Raw genomic sequence first — 25,287 nt, forward strand, 5'->3', positions numbered from 1 at the left:
GAATTGTGTGAAATCCGTCCACTGGCAGTTAAACACAAAATGGATGGGGAAAAAGAGGCTTCCAGCCTCATTACAATATTTAACTTGAGGTAACGCCCCCTGCCAGCGGGTTGGCTGCCCAGCCCCCGCACCCGGTAAAACCAGATGTGGGCGGGTTGGAGACAGGATCAGGTCAGGAATCCCATTTTTAACACTTTAACTGCCCCCCCTCCCCCACGCTTCAAACCCACCCATTCTTTATGGTGAAATTTCCAGCCTTTGTATCTGTCTTCACGGTAGACCCAAAAAACATTCCGGAAATAGAGAGGAACCAACAGTATAGTGAGAATGAGGAACTTAGAAATTTGTATTAGCAAAGAAATAGTACTGGAGAAATTAATGGGACTAAAAGCCGATAAATCCCGAGCCTGATGGCCTACATCCTAGGGTTTTAAAAGAGATGGCTACAGAGATAGTGGATGCATTGGTTTTGATCTTCCAGAGTTCCCTAGATTTTAGAATGGTCCCTGCAGATTGGAAGGTAGCAAATATAACCCCGCTATTCAAGAAAGGAGGGAGAGATAAAACGGGGAACTATGGGCTAATTAGCCTGACATCAGCAGTAGGGAAAATGCTAGAATCTATTGGTCCAGAATTTGCGGTGGGTGTGATGGTGTACTCTCAGAGTACGCCATCATACCACCTTTGAAATGAACCACAAGATCTCGAAGTTGCGACCTGTCAAGTTACGACTTGACAGATCATCCGCTCCGTCTTGGAAATCAAAATTGCTGGCGCAGAGTTGGGCTAATTGCCTACCAACTGCCCAGCAATTATGTACGAAAATTTTACGACTGATGCAAACAGACACAGGGCCTGTTTGCATCTGTGTAAGGGGATTAGATAGAGACAGTTACGCATTCTATTAGCTCCGGAATGTGATGTAATGAATTGTAAAACTGTCCGAAACACCTCCAATGATTAAAGTACAGATTTTTCAGATCTTTGTTTGGGCTCTGTTGTATTTATGTTTGTATCACCTGCCCATGTTAATACTGTCAGATATTTCCACTTCTTATAGATGTATTTTATAGAGCTTGAACGATTTATCAGAACTCTAATTCCTAAATTAGATTTAAGAATTAATTCTCAAATAATTTTTTTAGGTGGGTCTGTGAGAGAGAGACAGAGAGAGCGGGTCATTTTGGAATTATTTATTCTTGCAGTCCTTATTATTCTGAAAATACATCCAATTGCAGATAATTCTGTTAAAATATAACATTGGGTGAAATGTAATATAAAGAACGTAACCGTATTGAAGGTAGACACTTTCCCTTCGGTGTACTAATTGGAGCACCAGGCCCACGTGATCCCACACTGCGCCCCGGGATCCGTGGGCCATTACGCTGCCCTCGAGTACACAGCTTCAGAGAGCAAGTTCAAAAAGGAAGGTCCCCATCAGTAAGTTTGTATTCTATTTGGATGCTGCCGACTGCAAAATCGGCCCCATTAATAGGGACGTGGTAACATGCACTTAGAAAATCGTATGATTTCGGCAGTCAGCCTGGATTAGTCTAGTGAACCTTTGTTGAACTGGGTTTAACACATTTCTTAGAGTTTTTTGAGGATGTAACTAGCAGGGTAGATAAAGAGGAACCAGTGGATGTAGTATAATTGGATTTCCAAAAGGCATTCGATAAGGTGCCACATAAAAGGTTGTTACACAAGATAAGGGCTCATGGGCTTGGAGGTAATATATTAGCATGGAAAGAGGATTGGTTAATGGACAGAAAGCAGAGAGGTGGAATAAACGGGTCATTTTCAGATTGGCAGGCTGTAACTGATGGGGTGCCACAAGGATCAGTGCTTGGGCCTCAGCTATTTACAATCTATATTAATGACCGAGTGTAATGTATCCAAGTTTGCTGATGATACAAAGCTAGGTGGGAAAGTAAGCTGTGAGGACACAAAGAGCCTGCAAAGGGATATAGACAGGTTAAGTGAGTGGGCAAGATTGTGGCAGATGGAGTATAATGTGGGGAAATGTGAGGTTATTCACTTTGGTAGGAAGAATATAAAAACAATATTTTTCAAATGGTGAGAAACTATTAAATGTTGGTGTTGAGAGAGATTTAGGTGGCCTTGTACAAGAAACACGGAGTTAGCATGCAGGTACAGCAAGCAATTAGGAAGGCAAATGGCATGTTGGCCTTTATTACTAGGGGGTTGGAGTACAAGAGTATGGAAGTCTTGCTACAATTGTACAGGGCTTTGGTGAGACCACACCTGGAGTACTGTGCACAGTTTTGGTCTCCTTATCTAAGGAAGGATATACTTGCCTTAGAGGCGGTTCAACAAAGGTTCACTAGACTAATCCCTGGAATGAGAGGTTTGTCCTATGAGGAGTGATTGAATAGATTAGGCCTATACTCTGGAATTTAGAAGAATGAGAGGAGATCTCATTGAAACATTCAAGATTCTGAGGGGGATTGACAGGATCGATGCTGAGAGATTGTTTCCCATGGGCTGGAGAGTCCAGAAGTAGAGGGCATAGTCTCAGGATAAGGGGGGCAGACATTTAAGACTGAGACAAGGAGGAACTTCTTCACTCAGAGGATTGTGAATCTTTGGAATTCTCTGCCCCAAAGGGCTGTGGATGCTCAGTCGTTGAGTATATTCAAGGTTGAGAGAGATTTTTGGACTCTAGGGGTATCAAGGGATATGGGGATAGGGCAGGAAAGTGGTGTTGAGATTGTAGATCAGCCTTGATCTTATTGAATGGTGGAGCAGGCTCAAGGGGCTATGTGGCCTACTCCTGCTCCTAGTTCTTATGTTATAATGTTCTTAATTTGTGTGCTACCTCTGAGGATTGGTGTTTCTTTGGCACCATAGTGATCTTTTCAGTACTTGGGGGTTGAGTCTCATCTCTGCTCATTGTACTGCTTAGCACTCTTGATGTGGATTTCTCAATGGGAATACTTTTATTTTGATATGAAGATATGGAAGACAGTCAAAACTATGGCAGATGGAGTTCAATGGATGAAAATTAGGTCATCCCCTTTGGATCTGAGAAAAACAAATAGGGATATGTTCTTAATGATGAAAGATTAAGAGCTGTGGAGGAACAAAGGGATTTAGGTGGCCATGTATACAAATCAACAACATATACTTATATAGCGCCTTTAACGTAGTAAACAGTCCCAAGGCGCTTCACCGGAGTGTTATAAAACAAAATGTGACACCGAGCCACATAAGGAGAAATTAGAGCAGATGACCAAAAATTTGGTCAAAGAGGTAGGTTTTAAGGAGCATCTTAAAGGAGGAAAGAGAGATGGAGAGGTTTAGGGAGGAAATACCAGAGCTTAAGGCCTAGGCAGCTGAAGGCATGGCCATCAATAGTTGACATGGTGTGGAGATGCCGTTGTTGGACTGGGGTGGACAAATGTAAGAAGTCACACAACACCAGGTTATAGTCCAACAGTTTTATTTGAAATCACAAGCTTTCGGAGCGCTGCTCCTTCACCTGACGAAGGAGCAGCACTCCGAAAGCTTGTGATTTCAAATAAAACTGTTGAACTATAACTTGGTGTTGTGTGACTTCTTACATCAATAGTTGAGGGATTAAATTATGTGGTCCAGCCAGATCTGGTGGTGAATGGCTAAGCCAGTTGCCCGCCATATCCGTTCAAGTCTGCATCCCTTGGACTTAAGGGAGCAATGATGAGGAGGGCTGTACCGGGGGAATGGCCAGGATGAGAGTAATGGTTTTAATAGGGACTAAGGCATCAAAGGTGGTGGTGAGGGTGTGGTCGAGCAGATCAGTAGCTGCAGAAATGTCATGGTGAAAGGAGGGCCAAAGGCTGGACAGTTGGGAGTTTGCTCAGCTGGACCTTCTTCAGTGCTCCTTTTATGCCGCCACCTCCGCTCAGGTCCACACTGTGTCCTGGGCCTGCTCCGCTGCCTCTCCGGTCCACACCGAGTCCTGGGCCTGCTCCGCTCCTGCTCAGGTCCACGCTGGTCCATATTGGCCTTAATATGGTATCTTTCTACATGATACATTACAGCCGTTACCACCACAGATACAGTGGTTGCAATTATTTGGGGTAGAAATGGAGGAGAATGGGACAAAGGGGTAGGCAACATCCGCATAACCCATTTAAATATAGCAGAGTAGGCTTCTGGCAAGTTTGAGGCGATTAGTCTTTAAGTACACATTTTACTGTTTATTGCCCTAAAATGAACCATAATTTGAAGAATCCAGGCTGAGATTTATTACTATTGCTGTAGATAATAGTTCAAGCCCCAACACATTTGTTTCTTGTTATGGCAGCAGAGACAGTTGCTCAGCAGTTACACCTTTCCTGAAATACTCCCCCAATTCCTTTTCTGAGCTTAAGGTGCATGTTTGCATAGGTAAGAATCAAACATGACCATCTTTTATTTATAAGATAGCCTTTCAGTGTTTCCAATGATTGGAATAAGCTCTTTTGCTTAGTGTGTAATGCAATGAGAACACAAGCATGTATCTTGGGTATTGGTCATCGAGGAGCCATGACATTTGATGCAGGTCTTTAAATGAGGAGCAGGCCCTAACCAAAATATCCCAAGTTAGCCTCAGCACCAATAATGAGACTCAAAAAGTAGGGACGTGCATATCAGGCAAGAAATCTGATTCAGTGGGCTAAAAATGAGTGTACTTACCACCACTCTGTAGCACCATGAAATGGCAATAAAATGGTGGCCGCCATTCTTTTGTCAGCTGATGGCGGTTCCCTCAGCGACCTCTCCCTCTGCACTGCTGGTAACTAGCAGCGCCCTGGAAAAAAAATTGCGTCAGTGACATCGAGTCAGGGTGCAACGCCAACTTAACGTCGCCAACGCAAACTTCGACCCTAGCGCCGAATTCATTGTTGACCCCCTGCACAAAGCAGCAGTGCTGCGTGCATTACCCTCGGTGCCCCTTCCCTGGCTTGCAGAGACATTTGTGCTAGTGCTGAGGCAGTTTTCCTATTTAATAGCTGAATATTCACATTTGGAACTTCTTTTAAATATTAAATATTTCTTAAAAAGGTAGAAAGGGCTGAAAAATGTATTGATTCACTGCATTTTATTTTGTATTGCTTCAGTGTGCATGGCCCCTTTAAATCTCAGATCGCTTCATTGCCCACAATTCCCTGCGAGCTCTACAGCTTCACTGAGGCTGTGGGAAGTTGCAACACCAGACCTGGACAGAAACTGTGTCGCGGATCCCTCCAGCAACACCACCAGGATGGCGTTGCATGGAAGGGGAGCGCTGCGCCACCTAGCTCCATGCCCCCAAGACCACTTTCACTCGGTTAGCATTGCGGCCATTAACTGCAGTTGCCGGTAACACCGGCAACTTTGCTGCCGAACATTAATTTCCCCCCCCAGTAACTTCTAAAACCGAAGTTGTATTCAACTTAAAATTATACTTTTGTGAAACATTTTCAAGCTATATTACAAAAGCTGTGCATATATCAATCTAAAGAGACACCAAGAATGGTAACTGCACTCTTCCTGCATGTGACAACAGTCTAGATTGCTGCCAACTACAGGAAAAAAAACCAATGCATGTAGTTCAGAACAAGACCTATACACTTAGGGCTGGATTTTGTCAGTGTGGGCGGGCTGGGATGTGTCAGAAGGAAATTGTGTCAGGACCCCGACTGCTAAGTGAAATGCTGAAAAAGTGGGATTTTCCCCTAATTGGGCAATTGATTTCCTGTGTGTGGGAACCCTTGCCCAATTAGTCTTTTCACACAGAAACTCGCCTCTGATGATGTCATCAATGCTGTTGGATTTAAGGCCTGCAAGCAGCCTTGATTCTTCTGGGGACTGCAAAGGCTCTGAAAATTGTATGAAGGAGTTGAATTGTGGAAAATGTCAATGATCAAGCAAAAGTGTGCTCCTCGCTTTGATGAGCCCTCCCTCCAAGCTCTGGTGCATGGAGCCGGCTATAATGAGGTGCTGTTCCCCTCCTCGGAGAAAAAAGCCACCCCAGCAGACAAAAGCTGTGTGGCTACAAGTGGCCCAGGAGTTCAACTCCATTTCAGTGAGCCGCAGAACCTGGCTGCAATGCAGGAAGAGTTTTCATGACCTTCTCCGCACAGGAAAAGTGAGTATGACTTTCCCATCAGCCTCAATCTGATCCTCATCGCCTCTCCTCACCAGCACTCTGCTATGCCAACCTCTTCCTCCACATGCCACTTGACACTTACATCCCTGCACCCTTACCCATTCCCTCCCTCTCTATGGTCACATTCACTTAACTATTTGACCATGCAATCCTCACACTCCCGATCACTGTGATGCCATAACAACAACTTTCAACACACAAGGAGGGTCCTTTGTCTCCTAAGCATCTATGCTATGGATTCTCTCCACACACTCCATTTGTGTCCCTCATTGCAGGAAGAGAGAGCCCACAATAAGAGGGAAAGAGCGAGGACAGGAGGAGGGCCACCCTCAGTAGTCCAGCTCACCCCCTGGGAGGAGGCGGCCTTGGAAATTGCTAGGATCGAGGACCAAGTGGGGGACGGACAGATGTGCGCATCACAGCAAGCTGGTGACAGAATAGTTTGGAATCTCTCGCATAGACACAGCATGGGTCACTGATAATGATTCTGATGCTCTAACAGATTGACTTATGATCATCTGCAATATTCAATGTGCATGTAACCTTGGCCTCGCATCAGACTCTTTCCTTTACTCCCCCACAGGACCATCGAAAGCCCCCGTTCCCCCCTATCCAGGAAGAACAGCCTGAGCCTTCAGACTCTTCAGAGGAAGCTGCAACCTCTGAGGGCACAGTGTCAGCAGAATTCAAAGCACCCAGCACCAGCGGAGAGGATGGCTACATCCATGGAGGAGCGTAGTCGCCAGGGTATTGAAAATATGGGGTCATTGTTCAGAATAGAACGACACATCTCTTGAGGAGCGATGGTCAGCTATTGAGCATACAAACCAGACCTTCATGCAAGTCCTCTGGAGTAGGACTTCCAGTGCAGAAACAGGTCCTCATGGCCCCCTTGCAGTGCAGTAAGGTGCTGTCAAGCCACTTGCTAGCTCTGAAGTGGGGCTGACCCATGAGAGGGATGTTGGTGGCAGTGGGGGCTCCTCTCCAAGCACTCACACGACCATGCCACAGCAAAGCCCTCGGTCAGAGCCCCACCAGAGTCCTCACCCAACTGAGATGGGCGTCTCAGCCCCTGCACAGCTGCAGGAGCAGCAGACTGTTGGCAAGCCCGCACAGGGTCACCATCCCAGAAGACAGCCGCCAAAGGCATCGAGACAGGAGCAGCAAGAAAGTGAGCAAGGGGCCTCCACATCTGCTAAAGCCACAGGGGAAGTACCACGTAGGAGCATGCGTAAGAGGAAGATAAAGCACAAGTAGTCACAAGGGTAGTCACTTGGGTGCTGTGTTTTGTTTTTGGACCAGCCATCGTTGTGATTGTATTATAGCGTTTTGATGCCAAACTGTTGAAGTTGTGGCCTGTGTCATTTCACAAATGGGACTTTCACATTGAGGGCTTAGGGTGCCTTGCAATTTTCAAAATGGTGGACAGAGTGATACGATTCCACAGGTTCTCGTCCATTGTCAATGCTCTGGTAAGAAGGAGCGAGACTAAAGTGTTTGATTGTGCAGGCTAAGCAAATATGGCCAGGGTGAGTGCATCCCTTGCATCCCGGGCAGCAATGTTGTCGCGCGCTGGCGCGTTCTGGCCTGTGCATCTTCAGGTGGGTGACTAGCAGTTTGGCGCTCCTGTTGATGCTCCTGCTGCTGCCGCGGCTGGTCTGCATCCGAATCCGATGTCCAGGAGAAAAGGAATTAAATGGTCGCTATGCTTCTGGTATATGCCTCAGTTGAGGAAGCGCTTAGTCAAGGTGGGGAGAGGGGTTTCCCAGGAGGTCACACTCCAAACTTCCACAACACTGAGTATGCCTGCTAAAAGTTCCCCCAAACCTGAAACAACAAAGTTCTGCCACCTGCAAACGATCATGGGTTAAAACTCCTTTGTAATGGTGGAGCTGCAGCTGTTCGTAAGCAATCCACTTCTAAGGCTGCCAGCATTACCTGGCGTGTTCCAGAGGAGGCGTGTAGGATGGAGGAAATGTGTTAAAATCAGAAAGGCCTCTCAAAATGGGATTATAGCACATTTCCCTGTTGTTAAGGGCCTATCCTGCCTCTTGGAGGCAGGATGGAAAGCAAGTCAGTAAACACATTTGGGAAAATTGCTCAGAGGCGGGATCGAGCCCGCCTGCCATTTTTGGCAATTTTAACAACTCACGCCTCCAATCCCACCTCCTCGGGCCTGGCAAAATCAAGCCCATAGTGTACAGTAAAGTACACCTGACCAAAATGGCTGCACAATGGTATGAATCAATTAAAGGGATACTATTCTTCAGCAGTAATTTTGCCTCACATCAATGACAGCAAATCCTTATTGTATGTCGTGGAATGAATAAGAATTTCTTTCTTTTAACGATAAAGGGTTGATATCTGAACAGTTTTGACGTTCTTGTCCACTGGGGTATTCCTGGGATATCTCTACCAGTTTTACAGGTACAGTATCTGAATAATAATGTACACATTACTTGTAAAACAAAAGTTTAGAAAAATTAAAATGCCATTTAAAAAGCTCTTTATTATTTACAATATGTAAGAACACACAAGTCAGCAACAGCAGGTAAAGTTACCAAAACAACCCATTTGTTACAGATAAGAAATAGTAGAATACATGTTTTGTAAATGGTAAAACAATGTTCAACCAAAATCTTTAAAAATGATAAAAACCATTCAAAAATTAATGGATTTTTAACACCCAGGAACAAAAACAAACTGCTCCAGCCAATAACTTACTGCAAGGAAAAACAAAAACCACAAATTTATACTTTAGGTTAACTTATTTTTACATAAATACAGATCCTCAACCATATGACTATATACAGAAGGCCATCCCAGTGCATTGACATCACTAGGCTATTTACAGGACATTAATCAATGCAATTTGAAAATACAATAGTTCATGTTTATTTCACCTTTTTTGTTAGAGTATATATGGCCAGTTTTTTTGTATATTAGCAAATGCCAAGTTTGCATTTAGATGAAATATGGCAAATAAATCAATGTTGAAAACTGCCATACTGTCAAAATAGATGTAGCAATTCGACCATTGACATTATACTGCAAAATCCTGTAAACTCAACACACATTTCCTTTTCATTGAAATGGTGAAGTCATAGTATATTATGTTAAGGTATTTGTGAATTGTGTACCTTGTCCCAGAATTATTATACACCAATGTTGCTTCAACATCCATCACTAGTACTCCAACAAACATTTATGCACAGTGATTTCAGGTAAACAACCTGATACAGCCATACTTGGTGTTGAAAATATTCACGGCATTTAAAAATTACATCTTAAAAACACATTGGTCAAACCTTTATGGTCAGTGTAAAGCTACTGTATTGCTATGTTGAAGCAGCTAAAATAGATTGCTCGTAAAAGTACTATCTGATGTGCTAGCTGTGCAACTACCTGTACCTTTTATGAGTACAGCATGTTATTGTGGGAGCAGTGCCTGAGACAACAAAGACTCTTGTAAACGATTTTAGTGCTTCCCCACTCTGGCTCCAAGTTAAGTCAAAGTGTGCTGCATCTAGCCTAAACCCACCTGTATGCATGGGTTCAGGTCATTTTAATAGGCCCGATGTACTGCCAGTGGAGGAATGCCATTTAGAAAGGGCTTGCTCCTGGAAATGCAGAAGGAAAGTAAGCTGCTACTGCAGGTTTGAGCAGGCTGGATGCAAGAAATAAGGTCCACCGTCAGTGAATACCACTATGTTTGTACCACTGCAAAGTGGACACCCAGTTAACTGAGGGAGGATGGGTCATGACCTCACAGCCACCTCATTCACATGAGATTACAAATGCACATCCTCTCACCCTCCTCCAGAAATATAATGCAGCACTCGGAATGAAAAGGGGGCAGAAACCCCACATCACAGGTCCCCACCCCTTTTTCCTTCTGCTTTGCAACTGGGAAATACACATTCTTTAGTGCAAAAACCGGAAAATTGGCCCCCCTGAAGTCATCTTGATGGGCAGAGACCCTGTTTTCTCCTTCAAGTAATTATTGTTTTAATTAAAACATTTTAGGAGAGAACCAGCACTCTCTGGGTCCCTCTTGGGAAATTACAGGTCCATAGTCTGACTTCTGCCCATTCATTGTAATAGATGGACAATGATGGCTCCAGGCCATAATTTCTCAAGAAGCGCTCCCTATAAGCACCGCACTAAATTTCCCAAAATGTGCTACCCCGGAGCCCCTTTTATATACTTTACATTTACAGATATTAAAAAGCCACCAACACACTTTTTTCATATTTTACCTCAATTAAAAAGTCATTCTCACTGAAAAACAGTCACTTTCTTACTGACTCCGATGGTATACAACAAAATCGGAGACCAAGACTTTCTGTTGGTTATGCTCGTGAGGTTTCAGTGTTGCTATTTCCCCTTATTTTTAATAGCTTCCCAATAAATAACCATAAAGGTCTGACCATGTTATATTTTGTGCTACTCAAATACTTTTAAGGCTGAAGGCATAGCACAGCAACAGCTGATTACACATGTTCTAAAAACTGTTCTAATCCAAATGCAGAGTTGAGCACCAAGCAAAGCACAGTACCTTCAGCTACTCAAATAAAAATGAATGTGTATTGTTAAATAACATTTTTGTATCACATTCAGTTTTCCTTTTTTCCCCCCTCACTGAAGGGTCTTCAATATTTTTTCCCCGTTTAAATCTTTTCCCAAGGCGATTCCTCAAATCCTGATAGGAACACGTGTGGAAAGTTGCTGATGCTGATCATTACTGCAATATTTATTAATGTGGCCAACTGATCTCAGTTTCTTAGACTAGGAAAACCAAATAAATAAAAAAGTGACAGGTTGTGGGTCAGGTCATTTTATTGTGGTTCAAGCTCTCCTGAATCCAATGGCACTTCTACTGGGATTCTGTAACGGTCATTTTGTAATGTGTGTTTTATAAGGAGATTTGACTGTAATTATTGATTATTAAATATTGTAATTCACTGAAAAATTCAGATTAAATTTGCCTCAGAAAATAACAGAACTGCATATAAATGCCAAAAATGTTATCCAAGGCATTATGCTGATTTACTGCATTTGTACATGTGCTTTTTCATTTTAGGGTGTGTTATAAGAGAGTAATTTTCCTAGTGAAAATAAAGGATAACTTCACTGATCCTGTGCACCCAAAATGGGCCAAGCTCACAGGGAATCCCATGTCAAAGAATCGGTGGTAAAATTGTAGCCATTTCTCCAACCCGCACTCGCTTTGAGGGCAGAACCTGGTGAGAACATGGGATTGGTGAATTTACCTTGAGGTGTAACCCTGTATTCCACTCTTGAACTTCTACGGTTGCTTTCTTAGCAGTCCAATGACTACCTATCCTATAAACTATCATATGCCACAGAGATCAGTATCTCTGGTAACACTATCCCACCACAAAAACAAGCATCTACACTAAAATTTCCAAAAAATTATAAAATGTAGTAACAAAATTAATTCTTATATAATTTAAGTACTGCTAGTTGTCAGCACTTCCATAGCATAAATCGTGTCAAACCCACAGCTACAAACTAGTACAGTATATATTTATTCAGACAGGATAGAAACACTAGGGCCAATTTTGTGCGCGCTCTACTGACTGGGAGTCGTGACTGCTGGAAGCACATATTGGAAGATCCCAGGGCTGCTTCCTGTAATTTTCCAATATGTGCCCCCAGCCCGTGAGACTCCCGGTCAGTAACGAACATTCATGAAACTGGCCCTCCTAACCCCTCTTTTTTACGGATGCAATCAGATCTGCTGTGCTGTTCCCACATTTTAAATTTTTAGGACAGATGCACACTTTTTCCATTGCATGTGTGTTACGAGGTTAGAGCTACTTGATAGCCATGGGTATCCTTTATATTTGATTTATTTCTCTTTCAAGAGTTAATCATACGTCCAAATCATCTTCATTACACAGTGATTACTAGTTGGTTGAAAATCAATGCAAGAAATTTGGCTTAAACTAAAGCAGACCAGTGGAAGAGTCATATTTGAGTGTATTTTCCTTTTACTAAGGATTCACTCTCCACTTTTATGACGCTCTGATGCCATGCACCATTTCCTGACCAGAAAGCTGAATGTGTGCAAGAGCAGCTGGCAAACATGTCCCTGATTGATTTGACCTCCCTCCTTCTGTCAAAGTGCTTAGACTCTACCTATTGGTAGGAGAATCGCAGTCCAAAGTTGAATCTGAGGACTGCATTGCACCAAGCATTGGTCCACTGATGTGTGACACCATTTGTGCAGCCATACAGCTTTAGATTTTAATTTAAATTAGTATTTCAAACATACAAGTACAGTATCATGACTTGAAGAAATGAGTAGTAAATACTATACTTCCTGATTATACTGCAGCAATATAGAATACTACCAGTGGCTCATTACAAACCTTCATTTAATGAATCACTAAACTATGAATAGAAAGGAGACTAGGGGTAAATGGATACGTTTTTGGATTTGTAGCTCTTTGCTAGAGCAATCTAGAACTATTCCCACTGACCTGCTCTCTCCCGATGGCCTTAATATCTTCCTTTGCTTCAAATATGTATCCAATTATCCATTAAAAGAGGCAATAATTTCTGCATCAAGTACTCTCTATGGCAAAGCATTCCAGGCTCCAAAAACCCTCTGAATAAAGAAATTTCTCCTAACCACTGATCACCATGATTTTAAATTGATAAGGATGGGCAATAAATGTTGGCCTTGCCAGCGAGGCCCACATCCCATAAATGATTTTTTTTTTTTTTTTTTTATAAACCTAGTCATTGAATCCTTAACCAGAGGAAATAGTCTTTATTTGTTCACTCTATCAAAGATTTTAAAAACCTCTAATAAATGTAATCTTGGCTTTCTTTACTCTAGTAGAAATAACCCTAATATCTCAATTCTCACAATTATAATTTCCCATCCTTTGGGTCATCCTAGTGAATCTACACTGTACTCTCTCTATGGCTTTAATGTCTTTTCTATAATATGGCGCACAAACATGCACCCTGCTGTAACTGTGGCCTCACCACTGCCTTGTTTAAATTCATAATTTCTTATGTACTATATATAGCCCTATTTATAAAAGATAAAATGCTGCTGACATTTTTTATGACCTCACTCAGTCCCTATCTCTGTAACCCCCCTCCAGCCCTACAAAACCCCCACACCGAACTCGCCATTCATCTAATCTCTTGGGCATCCTTCCCCTTTCTTTGCCCCACTTTCAGCCACATAGACACACGCTCTGGAATTACCTGCTTAAACCCCTCAGCCTCTCCACCTCCTTTAGGGTTCTTAAATCCCACCTCTTTGACCAAGCTTTGGCCATCCTAGTAATATCTCATTCGGTGAAGCACCGTGGGACATTTTTCTACTTTAAATGCTATATAAATGCAATTGTTGTCATCTACCTACACTCAAGACTAGTTTTCTTGTCTATTTGCCAACAGTGAAAATCAGCAACCTTGGAAAGCTCAGTTTGTTAGTCAGTCATGTTACAATAATGGAAAATTGTTTATCAAAGGTCCAGTAATTTCATTCTTTGAGCTCCACATGTCCCAAGTTTGATTTTCACAATTGGTGTGGTCATGGGAGTGGAGAAAAGGCGTATCTGTAGCTGCAAAATTTCCTCTTTAACCACGCTCACAATCATCCCCTTGTAAGACACCACCACCAATGTGTAGGAACTGTAGCCTAGTGGTTATTGTACTTGCAGCCAGCAACCCAGCAGTCATGAGTTCAAATCCCACCATCACAAGTGAGAAGTTGAATTCAATAAATCTTGTCATTCGCAGTCTGGCACCAGATACAATGACCATGAAAATGAAAACGGTTATAAAAACCTAACTGGTTCACCAATGTCCTTCAGAGAAGGGAACCTGCCGTCCCTACATGTGACTCCAATCCCACACTATGGCCTTAATAAATACGTGCCAGTGTTGCCCATTTCCATCACCCATGGCTGCAGACATGATGCCATCCGTAGTTCAAGTGGGGTATTGTTTAAGGTGATTTATTAGGTGTACTAATCACAATCACAAATAAGTGGTACAATTACACATTGTAGGAAGAACAGTGATGTGACTACTTTAATGTGAATTTTGTTTCTGCAGAAGAACATTTAAAGGCAATTGTGTGTGACATTCCCCATCTGAAACAGTATGTAAATATGGACTGTAGGAATCAATCCAATGTGATAAATGAAATTAGAGGGCTTAGTAAAAGCCACACTTAAAATCAGCAAAAATACCAGCATCAGAAATACTCATTACTGTCTGCATTTGATAGATTCTTTTCTTTGCTCGCTTTGATAATAAAATGTAAGGATTGTAACAATGTTTCATAAGTCATCTCTATAATTTTTTTAAAATGTCAAAGGAAATAGTCTGCAATTAAAGCCAATGGGCAGGAAGTTAAAGTGTTCACTTTCTGACAGTGTCCTGCACTGTAAGAACTGTAGCTAAACGAAGGTAGTGCAATGTACAGATTCTAAGGCCCAAATAAAAATAGATACTATTGTACTTGCTAACAAAATTATTTTACAAGTGCTCACTTGACCAGGAAAACATTTTTGGAAAAATATATATCCAAGTGTGCTAAAAGTTTAGTATTTCTAGCATTTCAGCAATTCGCGTAGCTAAAACCCAATAAATACCTCAAACCCATTTTAAACATTTTATGTGAACTAGCTATTACTTGAATGTGGTGTAATCAATGCTACCATTGTTTTGGAGGGTCTAAAAAAAGAAATGAAATAACATAGCAGCAGTGTTGGCCTTCAGGCACACAAATGCTCAGCAGTACGACTTAATTAAAACCCTCACAGCATGTGTGGAAAAAAAGACTTACTCCGTGTGTGATGCAAGTAGCATTCGTTCAGCTGTGCTCCTTTTTCAAATGTTTAAGATACATACTGAATATATATTTGGAAGAAACTGAACCTCTATTGGTTTAAACACCATCCTCTCTATTCCTACTGTCTGCAGCAAATTCCTCGGCATCCTGCAGGAAAGCTTCCTTCTCTGGAGGTATTGCTTCACCATTTGACGCACCCACCGTGTCCTTAAAAGCCCTTGCAGTTCTGTCAGCTGGAAAACTGGAAGCATTAGACTCGGAGCTGTTCCATATTCCATAAGCAAAGTAAATAATGCACCCTGTTAGAGAGAATAACAGATTCTTATTTAACAATAATCATATTCACTTTGCAAACGGCTCAAGTTGTTACAATTAGGAGGTAACAAGAATCCCATTATAAACTACAATTATCATTTCTGATTAATTGTTTCTGGTCTATTCCCTTATTGATGGAATAGTGCCTTAGACTGCAGCCTGAGACATTGAATTACACTGAAGGTATTATTCCTCAAGTCTTTATAACTATTTTGGTTTCTATTAATCTGAAATTAATTTTCCCCAATAAAGGTTAATGGTAAATCTTCAATGCTTGCAAGAACGTGCAGCAGATTAGTAACTTCTCTTGGAATTGTCAAATACATATTTTTGCCTTGTGCCAACTGGATTCAGTTTTATCTGCAACATTCTGTTGCATATTTTTTCAATTTTATAGCTGGTTTTTAAATTTAGGATGCAATAAATAGAGTAATTATAATGGAGTGTCTTAATGCAAATATAATTTATATATTCTACAGACCTGACAGTTTTAATTCTACTGAATGTGGAACTTGCTACCACATGGAATGGTTGAGGCTTTTAAAGGGAAGCTAGATAAGTACATGAGAGAGAAAGGAATAGAAGGATATGTGAATGGGGTTAGATGAAGTAGGGTGGAAGGAGGCTCGTGTGGAGCATAAACACCAGCATAGAAGGACAAATGGCCTGTTTCTGTGCTGCAAATTCTATGAATATACCATATAAATAGGCTTTTTTTTCCTACATGCTATTATAAATTGATAACTTTGACATGTTGAAACTATAGCCCTTGGTGTAATTACACCCAAAGATAGAGGCTCTGGAATCCATAGGGCCATTATCCAAACTATAGTCATAGAATTACCTACAATATAGTGTTACGCCCTGGAGCTGGGATTTCTGCCCTTCGACCGTCGTCAGTGTTGACCCGGCCATAGGTTGTGGGAGTACTGCACCAGTGCGGTGGGGGGTGGTAGGCACTTGGAAATTAGGACTGCAGCCTTTAACGAGCCAAGAATGGCTGCATTGCATCAGCAGCAGGTAAGTAGGAAAGTGTTCAGAACAGTGAGTTGACTGTCAGGTAGCTGCAATGGATGGCTCATGAGAGATTTTGTGGCACTTTTGAAGCATGTATGCAAGTCCAAGACCTGACAGAGGCACTCAATGCAGGGAGCAGGGCACTGCAAGGAGGCAAAACAAGAAGAGCCCAGAATGAGAATGACCTTCTGACACTCGTGGATGAAATGCAGCAAAGAAAAACAGCTGGGTGCCTATGGGAGGAAACCTCAGATAAAACAGCTCATGTGTCATGAGATGGCAGCAACAGACACCTCTCAACCCCAGAAATGTCAACCAGTGCCAGAAAGCATTCAATGACCTGATGAGGGCAGGTGAGGTAACACAGAATGGCCTCCTTCTGTGCTGTAACCATTTGGCCCTTGCCGGCTCTCTGCAAGAGCACTTCAGCAAGTCCCATTCCCCCGCCCTTTTCCTGTAGCCCAGCAATTTTTTTTTCCTTCAGGTACTTATCCAATTCCCTTCTGAAAGCCACGATTGAATCTGCCTCCACCACCCTTTCAGGCAGTGCATTCCAGATCCTAATTATTCGCTGTGTAAAAAGGTTTTTCCTCATGTCGCCTTTGGTTCTTTTGCCAATCACCTTAAATCCGTGTCCTCTGGTTCTTGGCCCTTCCGGCAATGGGAACAGTTTCTCTCTATCTACTCTGTCTAGATCCCTCTTGATTTTGAACATCTCTAACAAATCTCCTCTTAACCTTCTCTGGTCTAAAGGAGAACAACCCCAGCTTCTCCAGTCTATCCACATAACTGAAGTCCCTCATCCCTGGAACTATTCTTGTAAATCTTTCTGCACCCTCTCTAAGGGCCTTCACATCCTTCTAACTAGTGTTTTATAAAGGTTCATCATAACTTCCTTGCTTTTGTACACCATACCTTTATTCATCAAGCCCAGGATCCCGTATGCTTTTTTAACTGCTTTCTCAACCTGTCACTATTAACAATTTGTGCACATATACCCCCCGGTGTCGCTGTTCATGCACTCCTTTAGAATTGTACCCTTTAATTTATATTGCCTCTCCTCATTCTTCCGACCAAAATGTATCACTTTGCAATTTTGTGTTAAATTTCATCTGCCACGTGTCTGCCCAGTCCACTAGCCTGTCTATGTCCTCTTGAAGTCTATCACTATCCTCCTCACTGTTCACTATACTTCCAAGTTTTGAAATTGTGCCCTGTACACCCAAGTCCAAGTCATTAATATGTATCAAGAACACCACTGTGTACCTTCCTCCAGTCGGAAAAACAACCGTTCACCATTATTTTGTTTGCTGTCACTTAGGCAATTCCGTATCCATGCTGCCACTGTCGCTTTTATTCCATAGGCTTCAACTTTGCTGGCAAGCCTATTATTATGTGGCACTTTATCAAACACCTTTTGGATGCCCATGTACACCACTTCAACTGCATTGCCCTCATCAACAAACTCAATCAAGTTAGTTAAACACGATTTGCCTTTAACAAATCTATGCAGGCTTTCCTTAATGAATCCACACTTGTCCAAGTGACTGTTAATTCTGTCTCGGATTATCGTTTCTAAAAGCTTCCCCACTACCGAGGTTAAACTGACTGGCCTGTAGTTGCTGGGTTTATCTTTACACCCTTTTTTGAACAAGGATGTGACATTTGCAATTCTCCAGTCCTCTGGCACCACCCCTGTATCGAAGAATTGGAAGATTATGGCCAGTACCTCCACAATTTCCACCTTTACTTCCCTCAGCATCCTAGGATGCATCCCATCCGGTCCTGGTGACTTATCAACTTTAAGTACAGACAGCCTTTCCAGTACCTCCTATTAATTTTTATCCCATCCAGTATCTCAACTACCTCCTCTTTCACTATGACTTTGGCAGCATCTTCTTCCTTGGTAAAGACAGATGCAAAGTGCTCATTTAGTACCTCAGCCATGTCCACTGCCTCCATACGTAGGTCTCCATTTTCGTCCCTAATCAGCCCCACCCTCTTCTTACTACCGTTTATTATTTTTATGCCTATAGAAGACTTTTGGATTCCATTTTATGTTAGCTGCCAATCTATTAACATACGCTCTCTTTGCCCCTCTTATTTCCTTTTTCACTTCCCCTCTGAACTTTCTATATTCAGCCTGGTTCTCACTTGTATTTTCAACATAAACATAGAAGATGGGAGCAGGAATAGACCATTCGGCCCCTCAAGCCTGCTCCGCCATTCAATGAGATCATGGCTGATCATCCAAACTCAGTACCCTGTCCCTGCCTTCTCCCCATATCCCTTGATCCCTTTAGCCTTAAGAAATATATCTAACTCCTTCTTGAATATATTTAATGAATTGGCCTCAACTGCCTTCTGTGGTAGAGAATTCCACAGGTTCACCACTCTCTGGGTGAAGAAATTCCTCCTCATCTCTGTCCTAAATGGCTTACCCCTTACCTTTAGACTGTGACCCCTGGTTCTGGACTCCCCCACCATCGAGGACATCCTTTCTGCATCTAGTCTGTCTAGTCCTGTTAAAATTTTATAAGTTTCAATGAGATCCCCTCTCATTCTTCTAAACTCCAGCGAGTGTAAGCCCAATCAACCCAATCTCTCCTCATATGTCATTCCTGCCATCCCAGGTATCAGTCTGGTGAATCTTCACTGCACTCCCTCCATGGCAAGAACATCCTTCTTCATAAGGCGACCAAAACTGCACACAATATTCAAGGTGTGGTCTCACCAAGGCCCTGTACAACTGCAGCAAGACTTCCTTGCTCCTGTACTCAAACCCTCTCGCTAGGAAGGCCAACATACCATTTGCCTTCTTAACCGCCTGCTGCACCTGCATGCTTACCTTCAGCGACTGGTGCACAAGGACACCCAGGTCTCGTTGCACTTCCCCTTCTCCCAATCTATTGCAATTCAGATAATAATCTGCCTTCCTGTTTTTGCCACCAAAGTGGATAACCTCGCATTTATCCACATTATACTGCATCTGCCATGCATCTGCCCAATCACCCAACCAGTCCAAATCATACTGGAGTTTCTCGGCATCCTCCTCACAACACACACGCCCACCCAGCTTTGTGTCGTCTGCAAACTTGGAGATATTACATCTAGTTCCCTCGTCTAGATCATTAATATATATTGTGAATAGCTGGGGTCCTAGGACCGATCCCTGCGGTACCCCACTAGCCACTGCCTGTCACTCGGAAAAAGACCCGTTTATTCTAATTCTTTGCATCCTGTCTGCCAACCAGTTCTCTATCCAACATTGGTCATACGCCCCCTTTTTCTGTTTCATCAAACTGTCCATCTTTTTCGTCATCCAGGGAGCTCTGACTTTGGTTGCCCTACTTTTCCCCCTCATGGGAATGTACCTAGACTGTACCCGAACCATCTCCTCTTTAAAGGCGGCTCACTGTTCAACACTTTTCTTTCTTGGGCACTAGCACACTGTTCATCCTCTCAAATTAATAGCTAAATAAATGATCCTCGCTGCACTGTGGTTAACACGGCATCTTACAATACTTGTCGTCATCCTGCTCAACAACAATTAACTGCGTACAGAACTTTAAAACCCCATCTGACAATTTAACAGGCAGCTGTCTAATACCACTTGGGAGACATCCCTCAAATGTTAGCCCTTACTTTAATTCCCTCAATCTTGCTACTCTAGAAACTACTGCATAAAGTCTGTGAAAGGTAGGGTACCAGAGGCAGCACTGCAGACGCCAGAGAAAGGAGAAGGCCACAGAACTGCTGGGGAAGAACTCTACTCTAGCTGTGGGAGATGGCAAGCTTGGTGGTATGGTGCAGGTAGCAGGTTAATGGGTGCACACCTAGACAAGTCATGGCGAAGCAGCAGACAGCCAGAAGCTTTAACCCCCTTCGCTGTCTCCTTACTCCCAAGGTGGGTTATGCTCACCCATTCTTGGCTTATGTTCTCCTTTTCTGCAGATGTATCACAGCAACAGGGGGCACAAGATGAGTAGCAGCAGAAGGGAAGAAAATTCTTTCAGATGGACTATGATATGAGGATTAGGATAATTATGTCGAGGACAAGGCCACTTCGGACTCCCAGATTTCTGTTCCAACACCTTCCATATTAACCCGTCACCCGCTTTCGCACTCCCATTCATCAACTCAAGCATTCAAAAATGAACAATTAATTGGATTGAAATATGAGCAGTGTTAGTTTGGTTCAACGATAGCGCTCTTTGCTGAGCCAGAAGATCATGGGTTCAAGCCTCACTCCAGGACTTGAGGATATAATCTCAAGTTCTGGACACTTTCAGTACAGTACTGACGAAAGTTGTACTGTCACCGGCAGTGTGCAGCCTTTCAGATGGTATTTTAAACTCAGGTTAGGTAGACATAAAAGATCCAATGGCACTATTCAAGGGCCTTGGTGAGTCCATACCTGGACTATTGTAGAGTTTTGGTCTCCTTCCTTAAGTAAGGAGATACTTGCCATGGAGGGAGTGCAATGAAGGTTCACTAGACTGATTCCTGGGATGGAGGGATTGTCCTACGAGGAGAGATTGAGTAGACTAGGCCTATATTCTCTGGAGTTTAGAAGAATGAGGGGTGATCTCATTGAAACATACAAAATTCTTACAGGGCTCGACAGGGTAGATGCAGGGAGGATGTTTCCCCTGGCTGGGGAGTCTAGAACCAGGGGTCACAGTCTCAGAATAAGGAGTCAGCCATTTAGGACTGAGATGAGGAGAAATTTCTTCACTCAGAGGGTAGTGAATCTTTGGAATTCTCTACCCCAGAGGGCTATGGATGCTCAGTCGTTGAGTATATTCAAGGCAGACATCGATAGATATTTGCATATTAAGGGAATCAAGGGATATGGGGATCGGACGGGAAAGTGGAGTTGAGGTAGAAGATCAGCCATGATCTTATTGAATGGCGGAGCAGGCTTGAGGGGCCGAATGGCCTACTCCCGCTCCTATTTCTAATGTTCTTATGGTGTCCTAGCCAACATTTCAGTCAAGCCAATGCTACTAAAACAGATCAACTAGTTATTTATCTCATTGCCGTTTATGGGAAGTTACTGTGCACAATTTGGCTGCAAAGCAACAATGACAACACTTCAAACAAATGAATTGGCTGTGAAGTGCTTTCAGATGGTCTGGGAATGTGAAAGGCAATCTATAAATGCAAATCATTTATTTCTTACCTATCACCATCCAGATAGCAAAGCGAATCCAAGTGCCTCTATCCAACTGCATCATTAGGTACATATTCACAAGGATGCTCACAATGGGTAGACAGGGCAAGAGAGGTACCTAAAAATCATGACAATGAAATACACACAAAGACTACAAGTGTAAAGTTTAAATCAAAACAGTCAAGCAACTTTTAAGCAATAAAAATCTCAGGGTATTTACCTTAAATGACAGCTTTGTTTTGCTTTCTGGTTGTCTCCAGATTATAGCAGTGGTAATCACACACGAAAGAATCACTATAAGAAGCAAGCATATGCACCATGCTTTCCCCTCCAACAAAGGACCTTGCGCATGAACAGCCAGCAGACAAATAATCAAGATAAAAAATCCTGCAACAAAAATATAGTACATTACCAGTTACAACTGGGAAGTTGCTCAATCATCTTTGTTGACTGTACTTTACTTACAACAACTTATACTTATATAGTGACTAACAGTAAAACGTCCCAAGGCATTTCACAGGAGCTTTATAAAGCAAAATTTGACGCTGAGCCACTTAGAAATATTAGGGCAGATGACCAAAAGCTTGGTCAAAGAGGTAGGTTTTAAGGGGCGTCTTCAAAGAGGAAAGAGAGGCAGAGGCAATAAAAGCCAACTTTAGTGATCCTTAACCACATCGTACTGCCCTTTGCAATGTTCTGCTCTCTTCATAATGCACCAAAGCTGATTTTCCTCTATCGGAACCAATTCATTGGGAGCATTAAACTTTTTCAAAGCGTTGATTTATAAGGTCAGCTCAGTTAAATATGAACACATGGTGAAATTATTTAAACATTACGAACTCTCTGCCTGGAGTGGGTCTGGTGCAGGGAACTTGCATACTGCAGGGTTGGGATTTCCTGCAAATCAGCAACTATTAAAGAGTTGCTGCTATTTAAAGGAAGGCAGCTTATGGTTTTGCATAGCAACAATTTTTATCCAGGGCAGCTTTTGTTTGCTTATTGAGCATGGAATAAAGAAACAGTAAAACAAAGCAGTCACATGGCCCAATTTCTGATGCTGCACTAGAGGTGTTTCTGCAGAAAATGCATCAAAGCAGGGATGCCTTCTTTGGGGCAGAGGGCACCCCCTCATCAAACAGCTGTCCATACTGTGCAAGAAGTGGTGGCGGAAAGGGTAAATGCTGTTTCCAAAATGCAAAGATCATGGAGCAAATGCGCAGGAAGCTGGCAATTGCAAGAAGACCGGCAGAGTACCCAGTATTTGCCTGCTGAAAGCATAGGGCATAGTATGTATGCCACAAAGAATTTACTCTGATGGGATAATGACAGATGCTGCATTCAAAAACACCAAGGTAACCTTTCAGCTGTTTCAGAGATATTTTACAGGTCATGCAAAAGTTGTTCTCACAATTCCAACAAAAGATAGGTACATGGTGCATCTTCTTGGGTGCCTTCTCAAATGCCCTGCACTTTAGGAAAAACTAGCACCTAGAAAAACGTTATGCTATGTTTTTGGTGGTGTTCCGTGATGGAAGAGTTTTCCCTGAGAAACAATGCATCTGCCACTTGCTGGAATCATTGCTGCACTGCAGACTGACAAATTTGGCATATAGCATCCAGTGGCATAGAAGCCGATAATCGTCAGCACCTTGAGTTACCGGCAGAACCATCCCTATCACAGATGTTGTCTGGTGGTCTGGCTAGAGGACAATGCATAACTCTGACTGTCTCTTTGGTAAAGTATATGGAGCAAGGACAGATCTCCTCCAACATACCCAGACAGCTGTGCCCCTGTCTATAGACAGAGTTCTTTGGGCAAGGGAAAATAAAGGCAGCCTGTTTGGAGTAAGCCAGTGTGCCCATGATTGCTCCTCAGCTACATTCTTTTACATCGAAAGCAACACTGCTGTTAATTAAATCAAGGAAATAAGTCAGCTTTGATTTTTTTTAAAGTGTGAAATTTAAGGCAATGAGAAGCAATTCACACCATGATAACTTACCAATAAAACTCACACACATATTAACTATAGATCCCGATTGCTTGGAAGGGAGACTGTTTTCAGGGAATAACAAGACATTCAATGAGAATTCTTCTTCACTTTCTGGTAAAACTTCTGCTTGGGAGTCATTAGTGCTGGCTGATTCAGTCATATCTGCATCATCAGAAGTGTTTGCCATTTGATATGTTGCATTAGAAAACTGGTCAGGCTGGTATCTGCAAAGAGGAATCAGCCATATTATTCATTCCAGAAGTCTTACATGGACAATGCGTTAACCACATACAAAAATATTTCATTTAAAAAAATCAACGAACTGAACTCAAATGGAAAAACTATACAAGTGGTTCATTCAGCAACTTACTAGTAAATGCACTGGCCTGTATAGCACTGAGTCAATAAGATCAGGAAGGTCCCAAGTTTGGTTCCTGGTCTGTGCCGAGTCAGGTTCTCTCAGCCAAGGTAGCAGTGAGGGCAGTGCAATGACCTTAAATTCCCCCATGCTAAGGAGGACAAAAAAAAAAGGCAGAGTTTCTGCTCCTAATTGCTATCTGGTGATGCCTGCTGGAAAGTGTGCAATCCTGAACATCTGATGAGGTCAGAATCGAGCTCAGCTGCAATATTGTCGTCTACCCCCACCCACAATCCCAACAGCTGAATATCTTGCCAAAGCTCAGTGTCTGGTCTTGCACATGAAAAATAGTCACTTGGACAAAGTGCCAGAGGGTTTTGCCAGCCATGGATCCGTACCCCAACATGAGCCAGTCTTCAGGACAGCATAGAAGGGGAGAAAATTGAAGGGGGGGTGGAAAAAGAGAAGAAATGAAAGTTAATGTGAAGGACAACAAATTATTGGTCTCTGAAGAAGCACACACAATTACCTGAGCACCAGAACACAAGCAGCCACCAGCGAGTAGGCAAGAAGGGTTCCAATTGACATAAGATCCACAAGGTCCTTAAGGTCGAACAAGAATGCCATGATAGCTGCAATGAGAGTGATGTAATTCTAAGTTTCTACATAAAGATTGAACAAATATAAACACTGAAGAGTATTAGTGCAGCTTTTTAGTACACCACAGGCACGGTTTTCCTCATCAAGTTCAACAAGCTCTGCAGTAAGAACTCCTCTGCTATCAACCATTAGAATTGTTGAGCACATATTTCCTTTCTTTTTAATTATACTGCAGCAAGTACTGTAGCAGGAATGCAGCAGCACTAAACTTAGTAACAAGAAATAAATAATTGCATTTATACAGCGTCTTCTCTCTTGGAACAGCTCAAAGCTTCACACAATTAATTACTTTTTTGGAGTGCAGTGTCTTGTTATGTAGGCAACCAAAGCAGCATTCTGCATCAGCAACATCCCATAAACAGCAATGAGAGAAATGACCAGGTAATTTTGTTTCTTGGTGGAGTTGGTCAAAGGAGGAATGTTGGCCACGCTACCAGAAGGGTTCTCTGCTCTTCACTGAACAGTGCCCTTGGATATTTAACATCCACCTGAAGAGGCAATTGCAACCTTGGTTCAACACCTCATCCGAAGAATGTAGTCCAATTTTCCAAAAAGACTTGCATATATTGATTATAAAACAAAAACATCAATTAGTACTACATCTGAAAAACTGCACTGCATCCAGGTGGGTATCAGAAAACTTGTACCTTAAGGACACAAGAAAATCCTAATTGGTTGAGCATGATCCTTATCAGCAACACACAAGCAACTGAGCCACAAAAGGTTACGATATTCAAACTGCATTAATACACAAAGTAAGGAGTGCGCTCATTATTAATATGC

At 42.5% G+C, this 25,287-nt stretch overlaps 1 protein-coding gene across 3 annotated transcripts in view; it reads right to left on the reverse strand.

The window, feature by feature from the left end:
• Positions 1 to 8,625: 8,625 nt before the first annotated feature.
• LOC147111909 (high affinity cationic amino acid transporter 1-like) overlaps positions 8,626 to 25,287 on the reverse strand; it is a 142,077-nt gene continuing 125,415 nt past the window's right edge. For all 3 annotated transcript variants that reach the window (XM_085999297.1, XM_085999295.1, XM_085999296.1), the window contains 5 exons: positions 24,374 to 24,476; positions 23,496 to 23,710; positions 21,716 to 21,882; positions 21,505 to 21,613; positions 8,626 to 15,286 (listed from right to left, as the gene is read on the reverse strand). In XM_085999297.1, coding sequence (XP_085855423.1) covers positions 15,084 to 15,286; positions 21,505 to 21,613; positions 21,716 to 21,882; positions 23,496 to 23,710; positions 24,374 to 24,476 — 797 coding nt within the window. In that variant the 3' untranslated portion in view covers positions 8,626 to 15,083. The remainder of the gene's footprint in view (positions 15,287 to 21,504; positions 21,614 to 21,715; positions 21,883 to 23,495; positions 23,711 to 24,373; positions 24,477 to 25,287) is intronic.

Source organism: Somniosus microcephalus, chromosome 10 (assembly GCF_052327205.1).
Source record: "Somniosus microcephalus isolate GS21.2 chromosome 10, FLI_Smic_1.0, whole genome shotgun sequence".
In the NCBI taxonomy this organism is placed as follows: Eukaryota; Metazoa; Chordata; class Chondrichthyes; order Squaliformes; family Somniosidae; genus Somniosus; species Somniosus microcephalus.